The sequence below is a fragment of the Hyla sarda genome, chromosome 9 (genome assembly GCF_029499605.1).
Source record: "Hyla sarda isolate aHylSar1 chromosome 9, aHylSar1.hap1, whole genome shotgun sequence".
NCBI lineage: Eukaryota > Metazoa > Chordata > Amphibia > Anura > Hylidae > Hyla > Hyla sarda.
The window spans coordinates 91,466,213-91,493,627 of record NC_079197.1 but is presented as its reverse complement, the minus strand read 5'-3'; the positions used below and the strand labels follow the sequence as shown (position 1 = coordinate 91,493,627).

The 27,415-nt window shown below is 45.5% G+C and overlaps 1 protein-coding gene and 1 long non-coding RNA gene across 5 annotated transcripts in view; one reads left to right on the top strand and one right to left on the bottom strand.

Annotated features, from left to right (window-relative positions):
- GRIA3 (glutamate ionotropic receptor AMPA type subunit 3) overlaps positions 1-27,415 on the bottom strand; it is a 386,650-nt gene that overhangs the window by 70,005 nt on the left and 289,230 nt on the right. For all 4 annotated transcript variants that reach the window (XR_008847817.1, XR_008847815.1, XR_008847816.1 and 1 more), the window contains exon 7: positions 24,714-24,881. Coding sequence is in view for 1 of the 4 variants with exons in the window: in XM_056539722.1 (XP_056395697.1) it covers positions 24,714-24,881 (168 nt within the window). In the remaining 3 variants the exon portion in view is untranslated. The remainder of the gene's footprint in view (positions 1-24,713; positions 24,882-27,415) is intronic.
- The window catches only part of LOC130291195 (uncharacterized), a 103,878-nt gene that overhangs the window by 64,583 nt on the left and 11,880 nt on the right, over positions 1-27,415 (top strand). The window lies entirely within an intron of this gene.

Genomic DNA, 27,415 nt, shown 5'->3' with positions numbered 1-27,415 from the left:
CTCAAGAGAGGACACGACGCCGTATGGAGAACCTCTGCCTGTACTGTGCTAGTACCGAACACTTCCTGAGGGATTGTCCTATCCGTCCTCCCCGCCTGGAAAGACGTACGCTGACTCCACACAAAGGTGAGACAGTCCTTGATGTCTACTCTGCTTCTCCACGTCTTACTGTGCCTGTGCGGATGTCTGCCTCTGCCTTCTCCTTCTCTACAGTGGCCTTCTTGGACTCTGGATCTGCAGGAAATTTTATTTTGGCCTCTCTCGTCAACAGGTTCAACATCCCAGTGACCAGTCTCGCCAGACCCCTCTACATCAATTGTGTAAATAATGAAAGATTGGACTGTACCATACGTTTCCGCACGGAGCCCCTTCTTATGAGCATCGGATCTCATCATGAGAGGATTGAACTTTTGGTCCTCCCCAATTGCACCTCGGAGATTCTCCTTGGACTTCCCTGGCTTCAACTTCATTCCCCAACCCTGGATTGGTCCACTGGGGAGATCAAGAGTTGGGGGTCCTCTTGTTCCAAGAACTGTCTAAAACCGGTTCCCAGTAACCCTTGCCGTAACTCTGTGGTTCCTCCAGTAACCGGTCTCCCTAAGGCCTATATGGACTTCGCGGATGTTTTCTGCAAAAAACAAGCTGAGACTCTACCTCCTCACAGGCCTTATGATTGCCCTATCGACCTCCTCCCGGGTACTACTCCACCCCGGGGCAGAATTTATCCTCTCTCTGCCCCAGAGACTCTTGCCATGTCCGAATACGTCCAGGAGAATCTAAAAAAGGGCTTTATCCGTAAATCCTCCTCTCCTGCCGGAGCCGGATTTTTCTTTGTGTCCAAAAAAGATGGCTCCCTACGTCCTTGCATTGACTACCGCGGTCTTAATAAAATCACGGTTAAGAACCGCTACCCCTTACCCCTCATCTCTGAACTCTTTGATCGCCTCCAAGGTGCCCACATCTTCACTAAATTGGACTTAAGAGGCGCCTATAACCTCATCCGCATCAGAGAGGGGGACGAGTGGAAAACGGCATTTAACACCAGAGATGGACACTTTGAGTATCTGGTCATGCCCTTTGGACTGTGCAATGCCCCTGCCGTCTTCCAAGACTTTGTCAATGAAATTTTTCGTGATCTGTTATACTCCTGTGTTGTGGTATATCTGGACGATATCCTAATTTTTTCTGCCAATCTAGAAGAACACCGCCAGCATGTCCGTATGGTTCTTCAGAGACTTCGTGACAACCAACTCTATGCCAAAATTGAGAAATGTCTGTTTGAATGCCAATCTCTTCCTTTTCTAGGATATTTGGTCTCTGGCCAGGGACTACAGATGGATCCAGACAAACTCTCTGCCGTCTTAAATTGGCCACGCCCCTCCGGACTCCGTGCTATCCAACGCTTTTTGGGGTTCGCCAATTATTACAGGCAATTTATTCCACATTTTTCTACCATTGTGGCTCCTATCGTGGCTTTAACCAAGAAAAATGCTGATCCCAAGTCCTGGCCTCCTCAAGCAGAAGACTCCTTTAAACGACTCAAGTCTGCCTTTTCTTCGGCTCCCGTGCTCTCCAGACCTGACCCTTCCAAACCCTTCCTATTGGAGGTTGATGCCTCCTCAGTAGGAGCTGGAGCTGTTCTTCTACAAAAAAATCCTTCCGGGCATGCTGTCACTTGTGGTTTTTTCTCTAGGACCTTCTCTCCAGCGGAGAGGAACTACTCCATCGGGGATCGAGAGCTTCTAGCCATTAAATTAGCACTTGAGGAATGGAGGCATCTGCTGGAGGGATCAAGATTTCCTGTTATTATCTACACCGACCACAAGAACCTCTCCTACCTCCAGTCGGCCCAACGGCTGAATCCTCGCCAGGCCCGGTGGTCTCTGTTCTTTGCCCGATTTAATTTTGAGATTCACTTTCGTCCTGCCGATAAGAACATTAGGGCCGATGCTCTCTCTCGTTCCTCGGATGCCTCAGAAGTTGATCTCCCTCCGCAACACATCATTCCACCTGACTGCCTGATCTCCACTTCTCCTGCCTCCATCAGGCAGACTCCTCCAGGAAAGACCTTTGTTTCTCCACGCCAACGCCTCGGAATCCTCAAATGGGGTCACTCCTCCCATCTCGCAGGTCATGCGGGCATCAAGAAATCTGTGCAACTCATCTCCCGCTTCTATTGGTGGCCGACTCTGGAGACGGATGTTGGGGACTTTGTGCGAGCCTGCACTATCTGTGCCCGGGATAAGACTCCTCGCCAGAAGCCCGCTGGTTTTCTTCATCCTCTGCCTGTCCCCGAACAGCCTTGGTCTCTGATTGGTATGGATTTTATTACTGATTTACCCCCTTCCCGTGGCAACACCGTTATTTGGGTGGTCGTTGATCGATTCTCCAAAATGGCACATTTCATCCCTCTTCCTGGTCTTCCTTCTGCGCCTCAGTTGGCTAAACAATTTTTTGTACACATTTTTCGTCTTCACGGGTTGCCTACGCAGATTGTCTCGGATAGAGGGGTCCAATTCGTGTCTAAATTCTGGAGGGCTCTCTGTAAACAACTCAAGATTAAATTAAATTTTTCCTCTGCATATCATCCCCAGTCCAATGGACAAGTAGAAAGAATTAACCAGATCCTGGGTGATTATTTGCGACATTTTGTTTCCTCCCGCCAGGATGACTGGGCAGATCTCCTTCCATGGGCCGAATTTTCGTATAACTTCAGGGTCTCTGAATCTTCCTCCAAATCCCCATTTTTCGTGGTGTACGGCCGTCACCCTCTTCCCCCCCTCCCTACCCCCTTGCCCTCTGGTCTGCCCGCTGTGGATGAAATTTCTCGTGACCTTTCCATTATATGGAGAGAGACCCAAAATTCTCTCTTACAGGCTTCTTCACGCATGAAGAGGTTCGCGGATAAGAAAAGAAGAGCTCCCCCCGTTTTTTCCCCTGGAGACAAGGTATGGCTCTCCGCTAAATATGTCCGCTTCCGTGTCCCTAGCTACAAGTTGGGACCACGCTATCTTGGTCCTTTCAAAATTTTGTGTCAAATTAATCCTGTCTCTTATAAACTTCTTCTTCCTCCTTCTCTTCGTATCCCTAATGCCTTTCACGTCTCTCTTCTCAAACCACTCATCCTCAACCGTTTTTCTCCCAAATCTGTTCCTCCCACTCCTGTTTCCGGCTCCTCGGACGTCTTCTCGGTCAAGGAAATTTTGGCTGCCAAAAAGGTCAGAGGGAAAAATTTTTTTTTAGTAGACTGGGAGGGTTGTGGTCCTGAAGAGAGATCCTGGGAACCTGAGGACAACATCCTTGACAAAAGTCTGCTCCTCAGGTTCTCAGGCTCCAAGAAGAGGGGGAGACCCAAGGGGGGGGGTACTGTTACGCCGAGCGCTCCGGGTCCCCGCTCCTCCCCGGAGCGCTCGCTTCACTCCCTCCGCTGCAGCGCTCCGGTCACGTCCTCTGACCCGGGGCGCTGCGATCCTGCTGCCAGCCGGGATGCGATTCGCGATGCGGGTAGCGCCCGCTCGCGATGCGCACCCCGGCTCCCCTACCTGACTCGCTCCCCGTCTGTTCTGTCCCGGCGCGCGCGGCCCCGCTCCCTAGGGCGCGCGCGCGCCGGGTCTCTGCGATTTAAAGGGCCACTGCGCCGCTGATTGGCGCAGTGGTTCCAATTAGGGTTTTCACCTGTGCACTTCCCTATATTACCTCACTTCCCTTGCACTCCCTTGCCGGATCTTGTTGCCTTAGTGCCAGTGAAAGCGTTCCTTGTGTGTTCCTTGCCTGTGTTTCCAGACCTGCTGCCGTTGCCCCTGACTACGATCCTTGCTGCCTGCCCCGACCTTCTGCTACGTCCGACCTTGCTTCTGCCTACTCCCTTGTACCGCGCCTATCTTCAGCAGCCAGAGAGGTGAGCCGTTGCTAGTGGATACGACCTGGTCACTACCGCCGCAGCAAGACCATCCCGCTTTGCGGCGGGCTCTGGTGAAAACCAGTAGTGGCTTAGAACCGGTCCACTAGCACGGTCCACGCCAATCCCTCTCTGGCACAGAGGGTCCACTACCTGCCAGCCGGCATCGTGACACTTCTCAAGCCAAATTATGGGCTCATATCTCTGCACCTTTAAAGTAAAATAACTACAACTGATGGAATACTTGGAGGTAAAAAAATAAAATAAAAAATTATATATATATTCTGGTCTTCATGTGCAACATTATATTTTGTCACTAAGGAGGTAAAAGAAAGGTTATTCTGTGGTCCATATATTCATTGTGATGTCTTGTTCCTGGTTTCACCTGCTGGCTACTTAATTTCACTAACAGATTTTTGATGATCTCCCCATATCTATCTATCTATCTATCTATCTATCTATCTATCTATCTCATATCTATCTATCTATCAATATCTAGCTATCTAGCTATCTATCTATCCATCTATCATTATCTATCTATCTATCTATCTATCTCATATCTATCTATCTATCTATCTATCTATCAATCATTATCTATCTATCCATCTATCTATCTATCTATCTATCTCATATCTATCTATCTATCATTATCTATCTATCTATCTATCTCATATCTATCTATCATTATCTATCTATCTATTCATCTATCATTATCTATCTATCTAATATCTATCTATCTATCATTATCTATCTATCTATCTATCTCATATCTATCTATCTATCTATCTATCTATCCATCATTATCTATCTATCCATCTATCTATCTCATATCTATCTATCATTATCTATCTATCTATCTATCTATCTCATATCTATCTATCATTATCTATCCATCTATCTATCTATCTCATATCTATCTATCATTATCTATCTATCCATCTATCTATCTCATATCTATCTATCATTCTCTATCTATCCATCTACCAGTATCTATCTATCTATCTATCTATCTATCTATCTATCTATCTATCTATCTCATATCAATCTATCTCCTATCTATCTATCTATCCATCTATCATTATCTATCTATCTCATATCTATCTATCATTATCTATCTATCTATCTATCCCATATCTATCTATCATTATCTTTCTATCTATCCATCTACCATTATCTATCTATCTATCTATCTATCTTCTACATACGTAGTATATGTGCCCCAAAAAATAACAGACAATATAAAAACTAATAAAAAGTGTATTTGGGTGTTAGATTCAGTGATCTTTAAATTGGGTTCCCATCTTGCAAAGTTATTCCATACCATAGGGGATAATTACCTGATCCCAGGGGTCTGACCACTAGGGCGCCCCCATGATCTTCAGAACAGAGACAGAGTAATGGGTCGCACATATGCACCAGCACTCCATTCATTCTCTATGGGAGTCTCGGAGACAGCTGAACTCTACACTCACTGCACGAATTTAAAGGGAGACTCAGGCCCCCGTACTCAAAATTTAGGAGACCCCAGCGATCAGATCCCTCCACAATCAGGTAGCAATGCTTTTTCATATTGATAGTGGATAACCTAATTTTGGGTTTTAGTTACAATTATTGAATACACAGCCTGAAAAAGAGAAGTATCAGTCTTTACTTTACATGTGTCTTCCATTTATGATCGCTCCTGGCTTTGCATTCATAAATTGCAATTAAAACATAGCCTTAAAATAACTGTGTAACAAGGTCATGCAAAAACTAAAGTCTGGAATTGAGCCTCGTAATCATTACAGATCATTCCAATGCTAAAATGACCATATCATATATATATATATATATATATATATATATATATATATATATATATATACATATATATGTGTGACCATATAAAATCTTTCATGTGGATATGCTGAATATTGCAGTGTAAAGTATTATATTTTGTCGAGAAAGCATGGCTTTCTACTCAGCTGCCCAATACTGAAAACATGTCTGTTTCCATAAGGATCAGTTTGTGCTGTGAAACTGAAAACACAAGATTTGCAGATTGGAGATCATCATGCTTCACAAATCCTTTTACAATCTGTTATCTTTTATTTACTTTGCCTCTTCCAAAACAAAGCCAAATAAAACTTGCATACATAAGCTGCACATCACGCTAGATTGCCCGCTTTTAGAATCAGTCTTTGTTTTATGTGAATATAAATACATCAGAATAATTGCCTCTAATTGTTCAAGGAATCATTGCCGCAACCCATGTCATGGCAGATGTTGGGGAAGTACCTCTCCCATGTTCCTCATAACTCTGCAACATCCAAACACTATCTACCCAACTGTACAACTGTGACGGTTATCTTTTCTATAATTACCTATGACTCAATGAGCTTTATTTACATAATAAATCATACCCTCAGAAAAACAAACAAGTCCATATCTAAACATTGAGCACACTAGATATACCAGACTATGTGAGCAGCTACTGGCACTGTATGCAGCTCCCTCTCACTCCCTGTTCTCTGGAGGAGGGGGCTTTAATCCCTCACTTTCCGAGACTGTAATAATCTATGACATTTCTCTGTCAATTAACTCCATTTATTTAAGCTGTCATAAAGCACACAATCCCTGTTGCATTGCCCAAATAGACAATGGAGGAAGGAAGCATGTAAGGACAGGACACAGCTTAACCCCTTAAGGACCAATACAAATAAACCTGTACGCCCCTGAAAGACCAGGCCTGTTTTTTCAAATCGGGGATGTCTGTCTTTATTAGAGAATAACTCTGGTAACGTTTTGCCAATCATGATAATTCTGACATTGTTTTTTTGTCACAAGTTGTCCTTCATGTACATAGTAAAAGTACGCCGATATCATTTGTAGTTTTTTTTTATAATGCAAAAAATCATGACATTTTTACAAAAAATTAAGATTTTTTGCTATTTTAACACTAATAGGGTGCATATATTTATACATACTGACCAAATAGTTTATGAAACTTATACTTTCAGATGTCTACTTTATTTTGACGTCATTTTTTTTGTTTTTAATTAACATTTTAAATTAGTTAGAAGCCTAACAATTTAACTTGAAATTTAGAAAATTTGAAAAGTACATCTTTTTTTGTGTGCTATGCAAGGTTTGCAGAAATTAAAAGGTAGTAGAACATAGGAACACCCCCCAAATGACCCCATTTTAAAAACTAGACCCCTTAAGGTATTCGCTAGGGGGTACAGTGAGTATTTTAACACCATAGTTTTTTGGCAGGAATTATTACAAAGTCAGTGTTAAAAATTCGAAATTTGCAATTTTTCACAAATGCATCATTTGGGGGGCATATTTTTTGTACATCACTTCTGATATTGAAAGAAATGCACCCTATATTTTATTTAGCTGCTTGTTCCATGTTCGGAAATACCCCCGCTTTTGCCATATATGGTTCCTTGGCCGCGTGGTAGGACTCAGAAGGAGAGGAGCGCCATTTGGCTTTCAGGGCAGAACAGTACCCCCACCCCCACAAGTGACCCCATTTATATACCGCACTCCTACAAGTTATTGGCTGCACCAGGGACCTCTCTGATTAGTCCTTGGTCGGCAGGGGGTATAACGCGTCTGTCTGTGACAGTTAAGGCTCCTGATGGATATATCCGCCATGTTGTGGGAATAAGCACCCGCTCATGGCGAATATATCCATCACTGCTGCGGCTGGGTAGCTCAGTGTGTCCGCTCATGACTGCTGGCGGGAAATCCGCCGCTATGAGTGGACACACAAAGCTACCCAGCCGCAGCAGGGAGCTCATTACCGTGACTGCTGCATAATTGTTAGGCCGAGCGCTCCGGGTCCCCGCTCCTCCCCGGAGCGCTCGCTACACTCTCTCCGCTGCAGCGCTCCGGTCAGATCCACTGACCCGGGGCGCTGCGATTCTGCTTCCAGCCGGGATGCGATTCGCGATGCGGGTAGCGCCCGCTCGCGATGCGGGTAGCGCCCGCTCGCGATGCGCACCCCGGCTCCCGTACCTGACTCGCTCTCCCTCGGTCCTGTCCCGGCGCGCGCGGCCCCGCTCCCTAGGGCGCGCGCGCGCCGGGTCTTTGCGATTTAAAGGGCCACTGCGCCGCTGATTGGCGCAGTGATTCCAATTAGTGTCTTCACCTGTGCACTTCCCTATATCACCTCACTTCCCCTGCACTTCCCTGCCGGATCTTGTTGCCATTGTGCCAGTGAAAGCGTTCCTTGTATGTTCCTAGCCTGTGTTCCAGACCTCCTGCCGTTGCCCCTGACTACGATCCTTGCTGCCTGCCCCGACCTTCTGCTACGTCCGACCTTGCTTCTGTCTACTCCCTTGTACCGCGCCTATCTTCAGCAGCCAGAGAGGTTGAGCCGTTGCTAGTGGATACGACCTGGTCACTACCGCCGCAGCAAGACCATCCCGCTTTGCGGCGGGCTCTGGTGAAAACCAGTAGTGACTTAGAACCGATCCACTAGCACGGTCCACGCCAATCCCTCTCTGGCACAGAGGATCCACTACCCGCCAGCCGGCATCGTGACAGTAGATCCGGCCATGGATCCCGCTGAAGTTCCTCTGCCAGTTGTCGCTGACCTCACCACGGTGGTCGCCCAGCAGTCACAACAGATAGCGCAACAAGGCCAACAGCTGTCTCAACTGACCGTTATGCTACAACAGTTACTACCACAGCTTCAGCAGTCATCTCCTCCGCCAGCTCCTGCACCTCCTCCGCAGCGAGTGGCCGCTCCTGGGCTACGCCTATCCTTGCCGGATAAATTTGATGGGGACTCTAAGTTTTGCCGTGGCTTTCTTTCCCAATGTTCCCTGCATCTGGAGATGATGTCGGACCTGTTTCCCACTGAAAGGTCTAAGGTGGCTTTCGTAGTCAGCCTTCTGTCCGGAAAAGCCCTGTCATGGGCCACACCGCTCTGGGACCGCAATGACCCCGTCACTGCCTCTGTACACTCCTTCTTCTCGGAAATCCGAAGTGTCTTTGAGGAACCTGCCCGAGCCTCTTCTGCTGAGACTGCCCTGTTGAACCTGGTCCAGGGTAATTCTTCCGTTGGCGAGTATGCCGTACAATTCCGTACTCTTGCTTCAGAATTGTCCTGGAATAATGAGGCCCTCTGCGCGACCTTTAAAAAAGGCCTATCCAGCAACATTAAAGATGTTCTGGCCGCACGAGAAATTCCTGCTAATCTACATGAACTTATTCACCTAGCCACTCGCATTGACATGCGTTTTTCCGAAAGGCGTCAGGAGCTCCGCCAAGATATGGACTCTGTTCGCACGAGGCGTTTCTTCTCCTCGGCTCCTCTCTCCTCTGGTCCCCTGCAATCTGTTCCTGTGCCTCCCGCCGTGGAGGCTATGCAGGTCGACCGGTCTCGCCTGACACCTCAAGAGAGGACACGACGCCGCATGGAGAACCTCTGCCTGTACTGTGCTAGTACCGAACACTTCCTGAGGGATTGTCCTATCCGTCCTCCCCGCCTGGAAAGACGTACGCTGACTCCGCACAAAGGTGAGACAGTCCTTGATGTCTACTCTGCTTCTCCACGTCTTACTGTGCCTGTGCGGATGTCTGCCTCTGCCTTCTCCTTCTCTACCGTGGCCTTCTTGGACTCTGGATCTGCAGGAAATTTTATTTTGGCCTCTCTCGTCAACAGGTTCAACATCCCAGTGACCAGTCTCGCCAGACCCCTTTACATCAATTGTGTAAACAATGAAAGATTGGACTGTACCATACGCTTCCGCACGGAGCCCCTTCTAATGAGCATCGGATCTCATCACGAGAGGATTGAACTTTTGGTCCTCCCCAATTGCACCTCGGAAATTCTCCTTGGACTTCCCTGGCTTCAACTTCATTCCCCAACCCTGGATTGGTCCACTGGGGAGATCAAGAGTTGGGGGCCCTCTTGTTCCAAGGACTGTCTAAGACCGGTTCCCAGTAACCCTTGCCGTGACTCTGTGGTTCCCTCAGTAACCGGTCTCCCTAAGGCCTATATGGACTTCGCGGATGTTTTCTGCAAAAAACAAGCTGAGACTCTACCTCCTCACAGGCCTTATGATTGCCCTATCGACCTCCTCCCGGGTACTACTCCACCCCGGGGCAGAATTTATCCTCTCTCTGCCCCAGAGACTCTTGCCATGTCTGAGTATGTCCAGGAAAATTTAAAAAAGGGCTTTATCCGTAAATCCTCCTCTCCTGCCGGAGCTGGATTTTTCTTTGTGTCCAAAAAAGATGGCTCCCTACGTCCTTGCATTGACTACCGCGGTCTTAATAAAATCACGGTTAAGAACCGCTACCCCCTACCCCTCATCTCTGAACTCTTTGATCGCCTCCAAGGTGCCCACATCTTTACTAAATTGGACTTAAGAGGCGCCTATAACCTCATCCGCATCAGAGAGGGGGATGAGTGGAAAACGGCGCTTAACACCAGAGATGGACACTTTGAGTATCTGGTCATGCCCTTTGGCCTGTGCAACGCCCCTGCTGTCTTCCAAGACTTTGTCAATGAAATTTTTCGTGATCTGCTATACTCCTGTGTTGTTGTATATCTGGACGATATCCTAATTTTCTCTGCCAATCTAGAAGAACACCGCCAGCATGTCCGTATGGTTCTTCAGAGACTTCGTGACAATCAACTCTATGCCAAAATTGAGAAATGTCTGTTTGAATGCCAATCTCTTCCTTTTCTAGGATATTTGGTCTCTGGCCAGGGACTACAAATGGATCCAGACAAACTCTCTGCCGTCTTAGATTGGCCACGCCCCTCCGGACTCCGTGCTATCCAACGCTTTTTGGGGTTCGCCAATTATTACAGGCAATTTATTCCACATTTTTCTACCGTTGTGGCTCCTATCGTGGCTTTAACCAAAAAAAATGCCGATCCCAAGTCGTGGCCTCCTCAAGCGGAAGACGCCTTTAAACGACTCAAGTCTGCCTTTTCTTCGGCTCCCGTGCTCTCCAGACCTGACCCTTCCAAACCCTTCCTATTGGAGGTTGATGCCTCCTCAGTGGGAGCTGGAGCTGTTCTTTTACAAAAAAATTCTTCCGGGCATGCTGTCACTTGTGGGTTTTTTTCTAGGACCTTCTCTCCGGCGGAGAGGAACTACTCCATCGGGGATCGAGAGCTTCTAGCCATTAAATTAGCACTTGAGGAATGGAGGCATCTGCTGGAGGGATCAAGATTTCCAGTTATTATTTACACCGACCACAAGAACCTCTCCTACCTCCAGTCTGCCCAACGGCTGAATCCTCGCCAGGCCCGGTGGTCTCTGTTCTTTGCCCGATTTAATTTTGAGATTCACTTTCGTCCTGCCGATAAGAACATTAGGGCCGATGCTCTCTCTCGTTCCTCGGATGCCTCAGAAGTTGAACTCTCTCCGCAACACATCATTCCACCTGACTGCCTGATCTCCACTTCTCCAGCCTCCATCAGGCAAACTCCTCCAGAAAAGACCTTTGTTTCTCCACGCCAACGCCTCGGAATCCTCAAATGGGGTCACTCCTCCCATCTCGCTGGTCATGTGGGCATCAAGAAATCTGTGCAACTCATCTCCCGCTTCTATTGGTGGCCGACTCTGGAGACGGATGTTGTGGACTTTGTGCGAGCCTGCACTATCTGTGCCCGGGATAAGACTCCTCGCCAGAAGCCCGCTGGTTTTCTTCATCCCCTGCCTGTCCCCGAACAGCCTTGGTCTCTGATTGGTATGGATTTTATTACTGATTTACCCCCTTCCCGTGGCAACACTGTTATTTGGGTGGTCGTTGATCGATTCTCCAAAATGGCACATTTCATCCCTCTTCCTGGTCTTCCTTCAGCGCCTCAGTTGGCTAAACAATTTTTTGTACACATTTTTCGTCTTCACGGATTGCCTACGCAGATCGTCTCGGATAGAGGCGTCCAATTCGTGTCTAAATTCTGGAGGGCTCTCTGTAAACAACTCAAGATTAAATTAAATTTTTCTTCTGCATATCATCCCCAGTCCAATGGACAAGTAGAAAGAATTAACCAAGTCTTGGGTGATTATTTGCGACATTTTGTTTCCTCCCGCCAGGATGACTGGGCAGATCTCCTTCCATGGGCCGAATTCTCGTATAACTTCAGAGTCTCTGAATCTTCCTCCAAATCCCCATTTTTCGTGGTGTACGGCCGTCACCCTCTTCCCCCCCTCCCTACCCCCTTGCCCTCTGGTCTGCCCGCTGTGGATGAAATTTCTCGTGACCTTTCCATTATATGGAGAGAGACCCAAAATTCTCTCCTACAGGCTTCATCACGCATGAAGAGGTTCGCGGATAAGAAAAGAAGAGCTCCTCCCGTTTTTTCCCCTGGAGACAAGGTATGGCTCTCCGCTAAATATGTCCGCTTCCGTGTCCCTAGCTACAAGTTGGGACCACGCTATCTTGGTCCTTTCAAAATTTTGTGTCAAATTAATCCTGTCTCTTATAAACTTCTTCTCCCTCCTTCTCTTCGTATCCCTAATGCCTTTCACGTCTCTCTTCTTAAACCACTCATCCTCAACCGTTTTTCTCCCAAATCTGTTCCTCCCACTCCTGTTTCCGGCTCCTCGGACATCTTCTCTGTCAAAGAGATCTTAGCCTCTAAAAAGGTCAGAGGGAAAACTTTTTTTCTAGTGGACTGGGAGGGTTGTGGTCCTGAAGAGAGATCCTGGGAACCTGAGGACAACATCCTAGATAAAAGTCTGCTCCTCAGGTTCTCAGGCCCTAAAAAGAGGGGGAGACCCAAGGGGGGGGGTACTGTTACGCCGAGCGCTCCGGGTCCCCGCTCCTCCCCGGAGCGCTCGCTACACTCTCTCCGCTGCAGCGCTCCGGTCAGATCCACTGACCCGGGGCGCTGCGATTCTGCTTCCAGCCGGGATGCGATTCGCGATGCGGGTAGCGCCCGCTCGCGATGCGCACCCCGGCTCCCGTACCTGACTCGCTCTCCCTCGGTCCTGTCCCGGCGCGCGCGGCCCCGCTCCCTAGGGCGCGCGCGCGCCGGGTCTTTGCGATTTAAAGGGCCACTGCGCCGCTGATTGGCGCAGTGATTCCAATTAGTGTCTTCACCTGTGCACTTCCCTATATCACCTCACTTCCCCTGCACTTCCCTGCCGGATCTTGTTGCCATTGTGCCAGTGAAAGCGTTCCTTGTATGTTCCTAGCCTGTGTTCCAGACCTCCTGCCGTTGCCCCTGACTACGATCCTTGCTGCCTGCCCCGACCTTCTGCTACGTCCGACCTTGCTTCTGTCTACTCCCTTGTACCGCGCCTATCTTCAGCAGCCAGAGAGGTTGAGCCGTTGCTAGTGGATACGACCTGGTCACTACCGCCGCAGCAAGACCATCCCGCTTTGCGGCGGGCTCTGGTGAAAACCAGTAGTGACTTAGAACCGATCCACTAGCACGGTCCACGCCAATCCCTCTCTGGCACAGAGGATCCACTACCCGCCAGCCGGCATCGTGACAATAATGTGTAGGATCACATGGTGGACATCCGCAGCATATTACATGCTGTGGATGTCCGCCAATGCGATCCTACACATTATGCATTTTTTTTAATTAGATTCATTTAATAAATGTATTTTTAATATATATAAAATATATATATATATGTATTTTTTTTTTTTTTTTTTTTTTTTTTTTTTTTACACTTTTATTACATTTTTATTTATTTTTACACTTTTATTTTATTTATTTATTTATTTTTACACTTTTTAATGCTTTGGAATACTTAGTATTCCAAAGCATTATAGTTATATGCTGCCTGCCAGTTTTCACTAGCAGGCAGCATATTAGGACGTGCCTCTGGCACGTCCTTTCAGGCAATACCCAGGGCAGACCTGGGGGTCTTTGTAGGACCCCCGGCTGCCCAGGTATGAAGCAGCACCCCGCGATCGCGCTGCAGGGTGCTGTAGAGGAGACAGAGGGAGCCCCCTCCCTCTGTCAGAACTCCTTACAGCGCGCGGTCACTTCTGACCGCGGCTGTAAGGGTTAAACTGCCGGAAGTGAAGTGAACTTCACTCCCGGCAGTGCGGCAGGTCCCGGCCAGCCGCGGACACACACAGCACCCCGCGATCGCGATGCGGGGTGCTGCAGGAGTGACAGAGGGAGCTCTTTCCCTCTGTCATAACACTTACAGCCCGCGGTCACTTCCGACCGCGGCTGTAAGGGTTAAAACTGCTGGGACCGAAGTTTACTTCGGTCCTGGCAGTGCAGCAGGGTCCCGGCTGTGTGATACAGCCGAGTCCCTGCCGCGATCTCATGGGTGCACTGGGCAGCACCCACGAGAATAATGGACGAGTATAGACGTCCAGGTGCGGGAACGCCTGCCAACCTGGACGTCTATACTCGTCCGTGGTCGTTATCGGGTTAAAGGGGTACTCCGGTGAAAACCTTTTTTCTTTTAAATCAACTGGTGGCAGAAAGTTAAACATATTTGTAAATTACTTCTATTAAAAAATCTTAATCCTTCCAGTACTTATTAGCTGCTGAATGCTACAGAGGAAATTCCTTTCTTTTTGGAACACTGATGACATCACGAGCACAGTGCTCTCTGCTGACATCTCTGTCCATTTTAGCAACCATACATAGCAGATGTATGCTAAGGGCAGCATGGTGGCTCAATGGTTAGCACTGCTGCCCTGCAGTGCTGGGGACTTGGGTTCAAATCCCACTAAGGACAACAATAAATAAAGCGTTATTATTATTATTATAATAACGTCAGCAGAGAGAACTGTGCTCGTGATGTCATCAGAGAGCATTCCAAAAAGAAAAGAATTTCCTCTGTAGTATTCAGCAGCTAATAAGTACAGGAAGTATTAAGATTTTTTCATAGAAGTAATTTACAAATATGTTTAGCTTTCTGCCACCAGTTGATTTAAAAGAAAATAGGTTTTCACCGGAGTACCCCTTTAAAAAACAAACAAAAAAACTGAAAAGAAACAAATGTATGTATTTTGATGCACATATAGTAAGCAAATTAAGAGGATATTCACACGTACAGTATCCTGCGCATATTTGATGTTCAGGATTTTAAGCTGCAAATTTGATGCTGTGTTAAAGGGGTACTCCGCTGCTCAGTGTTTGGAACAAACTGTTCCGAATACTGGAGCCGGCGCTGGGAGCTCGTGACATCATAACCCCGCCACCGCATGACATCAAGCCCCATCCCTTCAATGCAAGTCTATGGGAGGGGGCGTGACAGCTGTCACGCCCCCTCCCGTAGACTTGCATTGAGTGGTGGGGGTGTGGCGTCATGAAGGGTGTGGCCATGACATCACGGGCTCCCGGCGCCAGCTCCAGCGTTCGGAACAGTTTGTTCCAAGCACTGAGCAGCGGAGTACCCCTTTAAGTCATTTAATTCCCATTGAAATCTGCAGCATAAAATCTCCAGCTTCAAATCATAGACATCACGTGTGCGCAGGATACTGTATGTGTGAATACACTCTAAATCTGTTTTTTTCATACGTTTTCTAATAAAAGTTTGTTAGTCTTGATTTAAAAATATATTTATTACATTAAAGATTGTTTCCTGTCTTGGCACAAGCAAATATATAAAGTGCAAGAAAGGTAGTGGGGTTTCCAAGTATAAGACAGATGTACTAACAAGAAAGAAGAGAAATAGAACACATTTTGATAATATTTCTAGCATTCGGCACAAATCACTTTAACTTTCTCTTTTCTTATGGTCACACAGTGTATTTTCAGGCATATTTCATGGTAAAAAATGTGTCCGTAAACTTGCTGAAAGTTTATTATTTTTAACATTAATCTGCTTTATGTAAGTTTATGGGAAAGTGGTTGTCTGTCACGCAATACATACAAAACAATTGTCATGAAGGAAAAAATATGTCACTGATTTATGCAGATGGGAAAAAATACCTATTTAACAATATATTTTTGGTATGTTTATATATTTGATATATACAAAGATATTAAAACAAAACAAGCTACAAATGAGTTGCCAGAAAGAAGCCTTTACTGTGCCAGTGCCCTGAGAAAGCCCAGTTACAAGATGCCTGACAACATTTTGACAGACATCATAGCTTTTGGCATACTGTCATTTTTTTAACTGATTAGATCAAAATCCAAAATAGAGCTTTAGGGTCATACAATCATAAACACGTAAGAGGGGTCAGCAAGGCTTACAGCGAAAAGAATACCATCCCTACTGAGAATTGATGGCAAGATGAATGCAGCATATTATTAGAAAATATTGGCAGACAATTTGTATTCTTCTGCATGAAAGCTACATATGGGATGCACTCGAACTTTTCCTAACAACAATGACCGTAAGCACACAACCAAGTTGACCCTCCAGTGGTTATAGCAGAAAAAGGTTAAGGTTCTGGAGGGGTCATCACATTCTCCTGAACTTAAAGGGATACTACCATGCTGACAACTTATGCCCTATCTAAAGGATAAGGGATAAGTTGCCTGATCGTGCGGGGTCCTGCTGCTAGGGACCCCCGCTATCTCACACGCAGCACCCCGCTGCTGATCACGGGGCCGGAGTATCGTGACGTCACGGCTCCGCCCCATGTGACATTATGCTCAGCCCCCCTCAATGTAAGTCTATGGCAGGGGGTGAGACAGCTGTCTCGCCCCTGCCATAGACTTGCATTGAGGGGGAAGAGCGTGACGTCACTCGGGGCGGAGCCATGACATCACAATCATCGGCCCCGTCATCAGATGTGCTCCCGGGCCTGATGAGAGCGGGGTGCTGCGTGCGAGATCGCAGTGGGGTCCACAGCTGAGGGACCCCACGCGATCAGGCAACTTATCCCCTATCCTTTAGATAGGGGATAAGTTGTCAACATAGTAGTACCCCTTTAATGCCTTTCTGGGGAGATCTCAAATGTGTGGGTCATGTAAGACAACCAAAGACTTTGCATGATCGTACTATCTGCAAAAATTCACAGCCTCATAGACACCTATTACAAAAGACTACACTCTGTTATCGATGCTAAAGGGGGCAATACACAGCAATAAGATCTAAGTGTATGCAGACTTTTGATTTGTTAGCATGTTGTGTTTTATGATTGTGTCATTCTGTTATCTCCTACAACTAAATATGAATCCCATAAGAGAAAATACAAATGTGCTTTGCCTGCTCACTCATGTTTTTTTTTTTAAATGATACATATATTACCAATTCTCCAAGGGTATGCAAACATTTTAGCACGACTGTAAGAAAAAGAGCACTTCACATTTTTCTTCCTCAGCAGTGTAGTGTAGCAAATGTTCATATCCAAAGAAATGCTGTGCATGGATTTTGAGCTTTATCACTTGCCGCAACCTCTTTATTTTGGGAATAACTTTGATATTCCAAAGAACCCCCGCACCAATGTTATCATTTGTCATGTCTATTACATTGAGCCACAGGAAGAAATTTATTACAGCTAGTGCAAAGTGCTATTGGAACAGTTGCTCCCATAATAACAAATAAGACTATAGCTCTCATTTATCTGAGGCCCTTTTAAAAATGAAGGCAGCGCCCTGATTGGCAACCATGGGACCAATTTTTCTTTGCGTTTATTTTGAAAAATCTTTTAGAAAACAGCATAGAATGGACTTTTTTTGGTATCTGCATAGTCTCTATGTATTTGACATGCTCATCACAGTTAGCAAAAACTGTTTTTTTTTACCGTGTATTGTAAAATAGGTACAAAGACAGGGTCTGCCAGGATATTAGTGAGAACTTTAAGGTCCAGGTTGATCAGTTGTGAGATAGGTCTATAGGCGTGAGAGAGAAAATTCTTATTAGACTTAAAGGGGTACTCCACCTCTAGACATCTTATCCCCTATCCAAAGGATAGGGGATAAGATGTCTGATCGCAGGGGTCCCATTGCTGAGAACCCAGCGCTGGGACCCCCACAATCTCTGCCATCATGGCCACGCCCCTTGTGCCATCACACCACACCCCCTCAATACAAGTGTATGCATTGAGAGGGTGTGACTTGATGTCATGAGGGGGCGTGGCCGTGATGTCACAATTGCCGCTGCCCGCTGCAAGCGTTTTAAACAAAATGCTCAAAACGCTGAGGCAGCGGAGTACCCCTTTAAGCAACAGCTTGGTATGAGCTACAATTGAGTGAGTTGGTCATTCTACCTGTATGAGGCATATGATAAAATAGATTTGTCAACGTTGGGGTCACTGTCATTCATTGAGTCTTATAAAACTCGACAGAAAACCCATCTAGCCCCGATGCCTTATTATTATTAAGACATTTTATAGAGGTTTTAACTTCCTATCTGTAATGTCAGACTTAACCTCTTAAGGACCCGGGTTTTTTCCGTTTTTGCATTTTCGTTGTTTCCTCCTTACCTTTAAAAAATCATAACTCTTTCAATCTTTCACCTAAAAATCCATATGATGGCTTATTTTTTGCGCCACCAATTCTACTTTGTAATGACATCAGTCATTTTACCCAAAAAAGGTAAAAGGTGTTAATGCCTTGGGTCAGTAACAGAACGGTTATGGGTTTTTCTTTGCAAGATGGGCTAAAAGTGGACCTGACTTGTTCCCATATCATTTCAGAATAGCTTCATAATAATAATACAGAGGTTCCCTCCTATCCAACCAAAGATCATTGTCGCCCTTGGCCTGTTGCCCCTGCTCATTATTGTCTTTGGCTGAAATGACCAAGAAAGTAGTAGAAGACATTTTCAGTTGGTCACTAGCAGTTTTAAATGCCTTCTCCTCCCTCTTCCGTAAAGATGACACATAGGAGATGGTATCAAGTGAGCTTTATTATATTTCTCAAACTTAAGCCTTACCCTTACAAAACTGTCTCCACAAAACTACTGTATAATCTTTGATGAAAATGGAGTTAAAATTCGAAATATAAACTGTACCCCTTGGGAATGTGTCCTAAAAAAAAAGTTGAACAGGAAAGTGAACTGAAGTCACTAGGTCCAAGATATCCGTGGATAGCAATCTTGGCAGCAGAGAATCCTTATCTAAAATTATCAAGACCAAGACTGGTGAACGTGTCAGAAATAAGTATATTCCCTGCCGTCAAGGTATTTCTCCAAGCATCTCGTATCTCAGTGAAAGCTTAAAAAGCGGAATCAGCCTGGAATAGTTGGTCAAGCTGGTGAAATAATTTTCGATTCTTTCCATTAGGGGCATAGACATTATAGAGACTAAACCAGGACCCCTTATATTCAAAAAGTATATGAGTTCATCGTCCCTTCTGGTTGTGTGAATATTACTGTATAGAGCCAAAGAAACTGTTATGAAAAAGCACAATGACACCTGCTTTTCCATCAAGGGCTAAGGACCTATATACCTGGCAAAGGTAAAAAATTTTCAGTCAGGAAAAATCTTCCTCAACCAGGTGTGTCACTTGCAGCAGTAGAATATCTAGATAAAACTGACAGAACTAACGGATAATAGTAGTACGTATATTCGTTTATTTCGGTTTAAGTCCTATACAGATATAGTCAAGACAATACCTATCTGAATCAGATCTGGGTAGTCAGAAGGCAAATGTGTCCCTCATAGGGAAAAGGTAGAGGGAAGAAAAAAAAGGGGGGCAAGCACAGAATAAACAAGCAAAAAAGCCCACCTCCCTAGTGGACAAGCAATGAAATTAACAGTTACACAATAGGTAAATAAAATTTCTACTGTGTCTACTAAGACTTAAAAAAAGAAGTTGAATGCATGTAGTATGGGCTTCACTTTTTACCAGAGTCCCAGGGGGTCCCTACCTAGAGACACTTTCCTATGAAGTAAGGCACCTAAAAGGCAGCAAAGTTACCCAGTCTGGCACTCCTTCTCTGATGATAAGCAGGAAAATAGTCTTTGGGTCTACACAGCTGTGAATGCAAATACATGTCAGAAAAAGTCCCAAGCAGTCTATGTCTATCAGTGATGACAGTCAGGGGCATGAAAGCTACTTCAAGACCACATTCCTGTCTTGTGTGGAAGAGAAGATTCACCCAGCTGACAATGAGAAGATCTTCTATGACGAAACAAGGCATCACGATGAGGTAAAGATCTCAGGAGGTTTTGAACCACCACCTTTCCCAGCATATGCTAGGGCAGATTGAGCTACAATTGGTAAATGATACATAGAGGCAGGGCTGTAGCTCCAATGAGGCGAGTGAGGCGATTGCCTCAGGTGTGCTGTTGCAAGGGGACGCAGCGGCAATGGCTGCATTGGCCCTTGCCGCTGCACCAGCTTGCACAGGGAGTCCAGCACACATTACACTGAGGCATTGATTACCACCCGGGGTGCCAGGACACTCTGGTTGGAAATATGGCACAAAACTTTTTCAAAAGATTTTTCAGACCAGGCGGGAGGGAAGTCTGTGTGCAGTGCCTGGACAGGTGATGCTGCAGCTCCAATCCTCGTGTATCCTCCCTCTCCTGTGGAGCAGCTCTGGACTCTGGATTCTCCCTGGTCCCTTAGCAGAATGATGAGGATGGAGGGAAGGAGCAGAGGCAGCGCTGACAGAGGCCTACTCAGCTTCAGGTACTGACCCCCCCCCCCTTTCTGTCACCCCTCTACCCCCCTTGTCACCCCTGTTGTACATCCCTCTGTCACCCCTGTACACCTCTCTACACCCCTTTGTCATACCTTTACACCTCTGTTACCCCTGTACACCCTTCTGTCACCCATTTACACCCCTCTACACCTCTGTCATCTATGTACACCGCACTCTACATCACATCTCTACACCCCTCTGACACTCCTTTACACCCCTCTGACACCCATGTGCAGTCCATCTGTTTCCCCTCTGTCTCCCAAGTACACCCCTTTGTTACCCCTCTATCACCCATGTATACCCCTCTGTCACCCATATACACCTCTCTGTCACTCCTGTTCACTCCACTGTCACTCATGCACACCCCTCTGTTATTTCTCCACACCTCTTCACCCCTGTACTCCTCTACACCTGTAAAAGGGGTAAAACCAGGGCCAAGCTACCTACCTACTGAGGGTCTTACATATAGCAAATTTTCTGTTCTCGCCTCAGGAGTAAAAAGAGCTAGCTACAGCTCTGGATAGAGGTCTGAGCATTGGCATGGTAGACCTGCAGGATGGCCAGATATTGGAGCTGAAACTGTACCTTCTTGTGGAAAAAGTGGTACAAATTGAACTGAATGCACAACATTATTACACCACCTCATGGGGAAAGGCTGCATAAAATGAAGGCCTGGAGTATGAGGACCGCTCAATTTGAGGATCGGGGCCAATTCAATGTGCATGTTCCACTCTGCAATATCTGTCCAGACCCATCATCCATAGATTATTTTGGCACTTTGGTTCGCCACCCAATCTAGTTTTTCTCTTAGGGAAGTTCTCTTAGAGGTTCCTGCTTGTTCCTGACCATCCCACACAGAAGGTTATCACCGGAATAACTCTTTATTCCACAGTGTCCACCAGGTCTCAGAGACATCTTTTTGAAGCTACATCAAAGATGCCAGGATTGCTGCTTTTTACAGCTTCCTTTATATCCGGTGATATGTGAAAGCCACCTCCGCTGCCAACAGAGGTAGCATTAGCAGCCATTGATAAGAAGGGGAGGATGACAATCGGGGGCCAAGCTGGTATTCAAGGAATGCTGCCCCCTCACATGGCTGCATATACAATTAAGGGAAAATAGTGTTGGGTGTGCTCTATCTGTGGATTTTTCTGAGATCTTCAGTCCAATGCAATCCCCAGAAGCTGCATTCAAATTTTGCAAAACAGTTATCGATCACTAAGGAAGAGCCTAGAGGGCCTGAAACAAATCTGATTCCACTACCACCTTGTCCCTGACACTGCTTCGCTGTCTGCACTAGTCATTCAAACCACAAACTTGCTGGTCTGCACCTGAACTTTGAATTATTTGGACAGCAGTAAATAATAAAGATAGAATCCTCCTCACTCACCGTGTCCATCACTGCATCAGACGAAGCTCCATGGAGCCCCCGTCTACCATCCTCTCCTCTCCATGGAGCCTCATCTGATGCAGAGATATACACGGTGAGTGCAGGATTTTATCTTTATTATTTACTGCTGTTCATGAATTGACTTTCCATACATCCGTGCGCCACCCACACCATCCCACTTCATAATACTGTTTCGCTGCCTTCACCAGGATACTCCATTTCATATGCTGGACTTTGTATCTGATTTAGTTGGAACTGTGCCTCCTTCCTCTGCTCTTTACTTTGATTTGAATTATGGCACGCTCCCCACGAGGACTCTACAGAACAAGGAAGGGGAGCGCATCCCGCACCTGCCAACGCTCTCTGCACTCGATACGCTAGCTGGGATGCTGGAACCAAGATTGCTACTACAAGCACAAGCAAAGATGGAGACCTGCGCTGTATTAACCGGATCCTGCTGAATGAAATACTACATTGCTTACACAGCTTTTACACGGAGGGAGTACAGCCATTCACAACGGCATAGCTGCATACCGATTATTGACATTGTTCATTTAAAGCTACCACTGCTTATCATCAGCATATTGTCACTTACTAACCTCCAACTTAGCAATAAGTGCACATCAAATAATTCATGCATGAATAGAGCGCTAGTCGCACTCCCCTTATCGCTGGAGCAACACGCTCATTGCCCACTGTGATGACGGTTGGGGCGGATTATAACAGTGAAACAGTGTGAACCAGCATACAGGACATTGTTGTTTGAATACTCACTTTTTAATACTTTCTTTTATATTCTTTTTGATCAAATGTGTAGGACCACTAAGGTCCAGTGGTTCTATGTAGTGTATCATTTTATTGTATCATTAGTATAAATAAATTGTACCTTTTTAATAGTTAGTGCTTGATTTCATCCATTTCACTTCTGTACCCAGGCATTTTTGGGAGTTTTTAGGCCTCTCCTATTCCCCCACTTATCTCTTTCTTTCTTCTTGTCTTTATCTTCCCTCTCTTCTTCCTCCTTATCCCTCTTTTATCCCACTCTCCCACTCATACACCCCCTCCCCTGAACCCCTACTAACTATAGCCACCAGCAACATTTACACCATTTCATGTTACAAATCCATATAGCCTCCACACGTCCTAGAGAACCAGTCCACCTTTTCCTATTATTACATATAATTATTAAGGTTGCCAACAAGGCTTGGAGGTGCTAGTGCCTTCTTTGGGTTTTTCCGTAGCAGATCAGGACATCCTGCTAGCTTTGTAGGCAATTATGGATCCTTTAGAAGAAAAGTGAATTGCTAAATATGGCTTTATGTGGCCACTCAGAGCCAAGGGTAAGTTTCCCCTCCCTCAGGGTTTGAGATGAGAGCGTGAAAAATAGAGTTGGAAATAAAGCCTATAGCAGTCCTAGAAGACCTAAACAATTAGGGTTGTGTCCCTCTGTTGTGAAGGTAAGAGAAGCGTGAGCACTGGAATTAAAAGATTGGAAAGGGACATGCTGAGTGGTAGAGCTCTCAAAAGGAAACAAGACATCTTAGACATTTAGAGTATTTTTTGTCTCAGGAGACGGTCTGTGGTCTTCACATGATGCTTCCCAATTCAGCAAGAGTCTACAGATATCAAAATGTCTTTCTTCACAGTCTGTCGACAGTGATGCTTCAGATGGTCCCAGAGAGAGAATGATTTGGCAGTGTTGTTCCATCATAATCCAAAAACCAGCCACAAATTTTGACCAAGTCTTCAAGTCAAACAATAATGTAAAATAATTCCAAATACTGAACTCAAACTGCTCATTGTGTTATTTAGATCAAGAGGAATGTAGGTTTTCTGTGATGTGGACTTGTCACGATTCGGCTTACAGGTAGTGGATCCTCTGTGTCAGCGAGGGATTGGCGTGGACCGTGCTAGTGGACCGGTTCTAAGAGGCTACTGGTGTTCACCAGAGCCCGCCGCAAAGCGGGATGGTCTTGCTGCGGCAGTAGCAACCAGGTCGTATCCACTAGCAACGGCTCAACCTCGCTGACTGCTGAGAAGGCGTGGGACAGAAGGACTAGGCAGAGGCAAGGTCAGACGTAGCAGAAGGTCGGGGCAGGCGGCAAGGTTCGTAGTCAAGATGGATAGCAGAAGTTCAGGTAACACAGGCTTTGGACACACTAAACGCTTTCACTGGCACAAGGCAACAAGATCCGGCAAGGGAGTGCAGGGGCAGTGAGCAGATATAGTCTGGGAGCAGATGGAAGCCAATTAAGCTATTTGGGCCAGGCACCAATCATTGGTGCACTGGCCCTTTAAGTCTCAGAGAGCTGGCGCGCGCGCGCCCTAGAGAGCGGAGCCGCGCGCGCCAGCACATGACAGCAGGGGACCGGGACGGGTAAGTGACCTGGGATGCGATTCGCGAGCGGGCGCGTCCCGCTGTGCGAATCGCATCCCCGACGGCCATGACAGTGCAGCGCTCCCGGTCAGCGGGACTGACCGGGGCGCTGCAGGGAGAGAGACGCCGTGAGCGCTCCGGGGAGGAGCGGGGACCCGGAGCGCTAGGCGTAACAGGACTGAGTATCTCTGAATCAAGTTGAGCCCTTAGAAAATGACTTTTAGTGACATTTTGGTAGTATTTTCAGAGGGGTTTTACTGTAATTGACACAAACTTAAAACATGCCTCTCATGTCACAGCACGCTCCTTGTGACTTTCTAGCATTCAGTGATTACCATCAGTAATTGTAAGCAATAAAAATTTATTATTATTACTGTAATCCCATAAATGAAATATTGTGTAAACTGTCACTAGCTGCTTTAAGGATTGCTATGCTCCCCTGCCTGTTCCTGTGCAGGTGTAAAGGTTGCATATATGGTCCACATTTGGAATATTGTCTTACTGTAACCAAACATTGCATAAATAAATTTACTGCACAACGAAGTATTTCATGCTTACCATCTTTAAGGCCCTTTCAATGTCTATCCCTTGGCTCCAAGGAACTGCAGGATTTGCTAGACAGTCTCCAGCACTCCCTCGCCTTGACACATCAACTCGTTGTCTTCTAAGGTGTCGAAAAGCCTCTGCTATTACTAACACAGCATCATGGGTCAAAGCTGAAGTGTACTAAAAAAAAGAGAAAAAGAAAATCAATGTATTACACATATGTATGCAAAAACATACAGAATGACATGCGTATGATTCATTATCTGGAATGTATGTTCCAGTGCATTAACTACCAAGGCACCAGGACGTACATTTACGTTCAAGTGATAAAGAGGTTAAAAGAAAGCTGCATTGTGACTGGAGCTCCAAATTTATAATTCAGACACCAAAATCCCAATATTAGACAAAGTTTTAAAACATAACATTCAGATTCTCTGCAGCCACCACTAGAGGGATCTTTGAAGTTTACAGCATACTGCTTAAGTATTCAGTTCAGTGTATAGGTATCCATTAACCTCTTAAGGGCCAGGCCATTTTACACCTTAGGACCAGAGCGTTTTTTGCACATCTGACCACTGTCACTTTAAACATTAATAACTCTGGAATGCTTTTAGTTATCATTATGATTCCGAGATTGTTTTTTCGTGACATATTCTACTTTAACATTTACCACTTTGTTGTAACTTGCATCCTTTCTTGGTGAAAAATCCCTAAATTTGATGAAAAATGTGAACATTTAGCATTTTTCTAACTTTGAAGCTCTCTGCTTATAAGGAAAATGGATATTCCAAAAAAAAAAAAAAATGTTTTTATTCACATTTCCAATATGTCTACTTTATGTTTGAATCATAAAATTTACGTGTTTTTACTTTTGGAAGACACCAGAGGGCTTCAAAGTTCAGCCGCAATTTTCCAATTTTTCACAAAATTTTCAAACTCACTATTTTTCAGGGACCAGTTCAGGTTTGAAGTGGATTTGAAGGGTCTTCATATTAGAAATACCCCACAAATGACCCCATTATAAAAACTGCACCCCCAAAGTATTCAAAATTACATTTAGTAAGTGTTTTAACCCTTTAGGTGTTTCAGAGGAATAGCAGCAAAGTGAAGGAGAAAATTCACAATCTTAATTTTTTACACTCGCATGTTCTTGTAAACCCAATTTTTGAATTTTTACAAGGGGTAAAAGGAGAAAATGTATACTTATATTTGTAGCCCAATTTCTCTCGAGTAAGGACATACCTCATATGTCTATGTAAATTGTTCGGCGGGCGCAGTAGAGGGCTCAGAAGCGAAGGAGTGACAAGGGGATTTTGAAGAGTACGTTTTTCAGAAAAGGTTTTTGGGGGGCATGTTGCATTTAGGAAGCCACTATGGTGCCAGAACAGCAACAAAAAAAACACATGGCATACCATTTTGGAAACTAGACCCCTTGAGGAACGTAACAAGGAATTAAGTGAGCCTTAATACCCCCCAGGTGTTTCACGACTTTTGCATATGTAAAATAAAAATAATTTTTCACTAAAATGTGTTTTTTCCCCCAAATTTCAAATTTTTGCAAGGGTTAATAGCAGAAAATACCCCCCAAAATTTGTAACCCCATCTCTTCTGAGTATGGAGGTACCCCATTAGTTGGCCTGAAGTTCACTACGGGCGAACTACAATGCTCAGAAGAGAAGGAGTGATATTTGGCTTTTTGAGGGGAAATTTTGCTCGGGGGGTGTGTCGCATTTAGGAAGCCCCTATGGTGCTGGCACACCCCCCGAGCAAAATGACATACAATTTTGGAAACTAGACCCCTTGAGGAACGTAACAAGGAATAAAGTGAGCCTTAATACCCCACAGGGGTTTCACGACTTTTGCATATGTAAGAAAAATATATATTTTTTTCACTAAAATGTGTGTTTCCCCCCCAAATTTCCCTTTTTTGCAAGGGTTAATAGCAGAAAATACCCCCCAAAATTTGTAACCCCATCTCTTCTGAGTATGGAGGTACCCCATAAGTTGAACTGAAGTGCACTACGGGCGAACTACAATGCTCAGAAGAGGAGGAGCACCATTGAGCTTTTGGAAAGATAATTTGTTTGGAATGGTAGTCAGGGGCCATGTGCATTTACAAAGCCCCCCGTGGTGCCAGAACTGTGGACCCCCCACATGTGACCCTATTTTGGAAACTACACCCCTCACAGAATTTAATAAGTGGTGCAGTGAGCATTTACACCCCACTGGCGTTTGACAGATCTTTGGAACAGTGGACTGTGCAAATGGAAAATAAAATTTTTCATTTTCACGGATCACTGTTCCAAAAATCTGTCAGATACCTGTGGGGCGTAAATGCTCACTGTACCCCTTATTACATTACATGAGGGGTGACGTTTCCAAAATGGGTTCACATGTGGGGGGGGCCTTCAATTTCGGACAAATTTTCTCTTCAAAATCCCAATGGCACTCCTTCTCTTCTGAGCATTGTAGTGCACCCATAGAGCACTTTACATCCACATATGGGGTATGTTCTTACTCAGAAGAAATGGGGTTACAAATTTTGGGGGCTTTTTTCCTATTTTCCCTTGTGAAAATGAAAAATTTAGGGTGACACCAGCATTTTAGTAAAAAAACATTTTTTTTTCATTTTCCCATCCAACTTTAATGAAAATTCGTCAAACACCTGTGGGATGTTTAGGCTCACTATACCCCTTGTTACGTTCCGTGAGAGG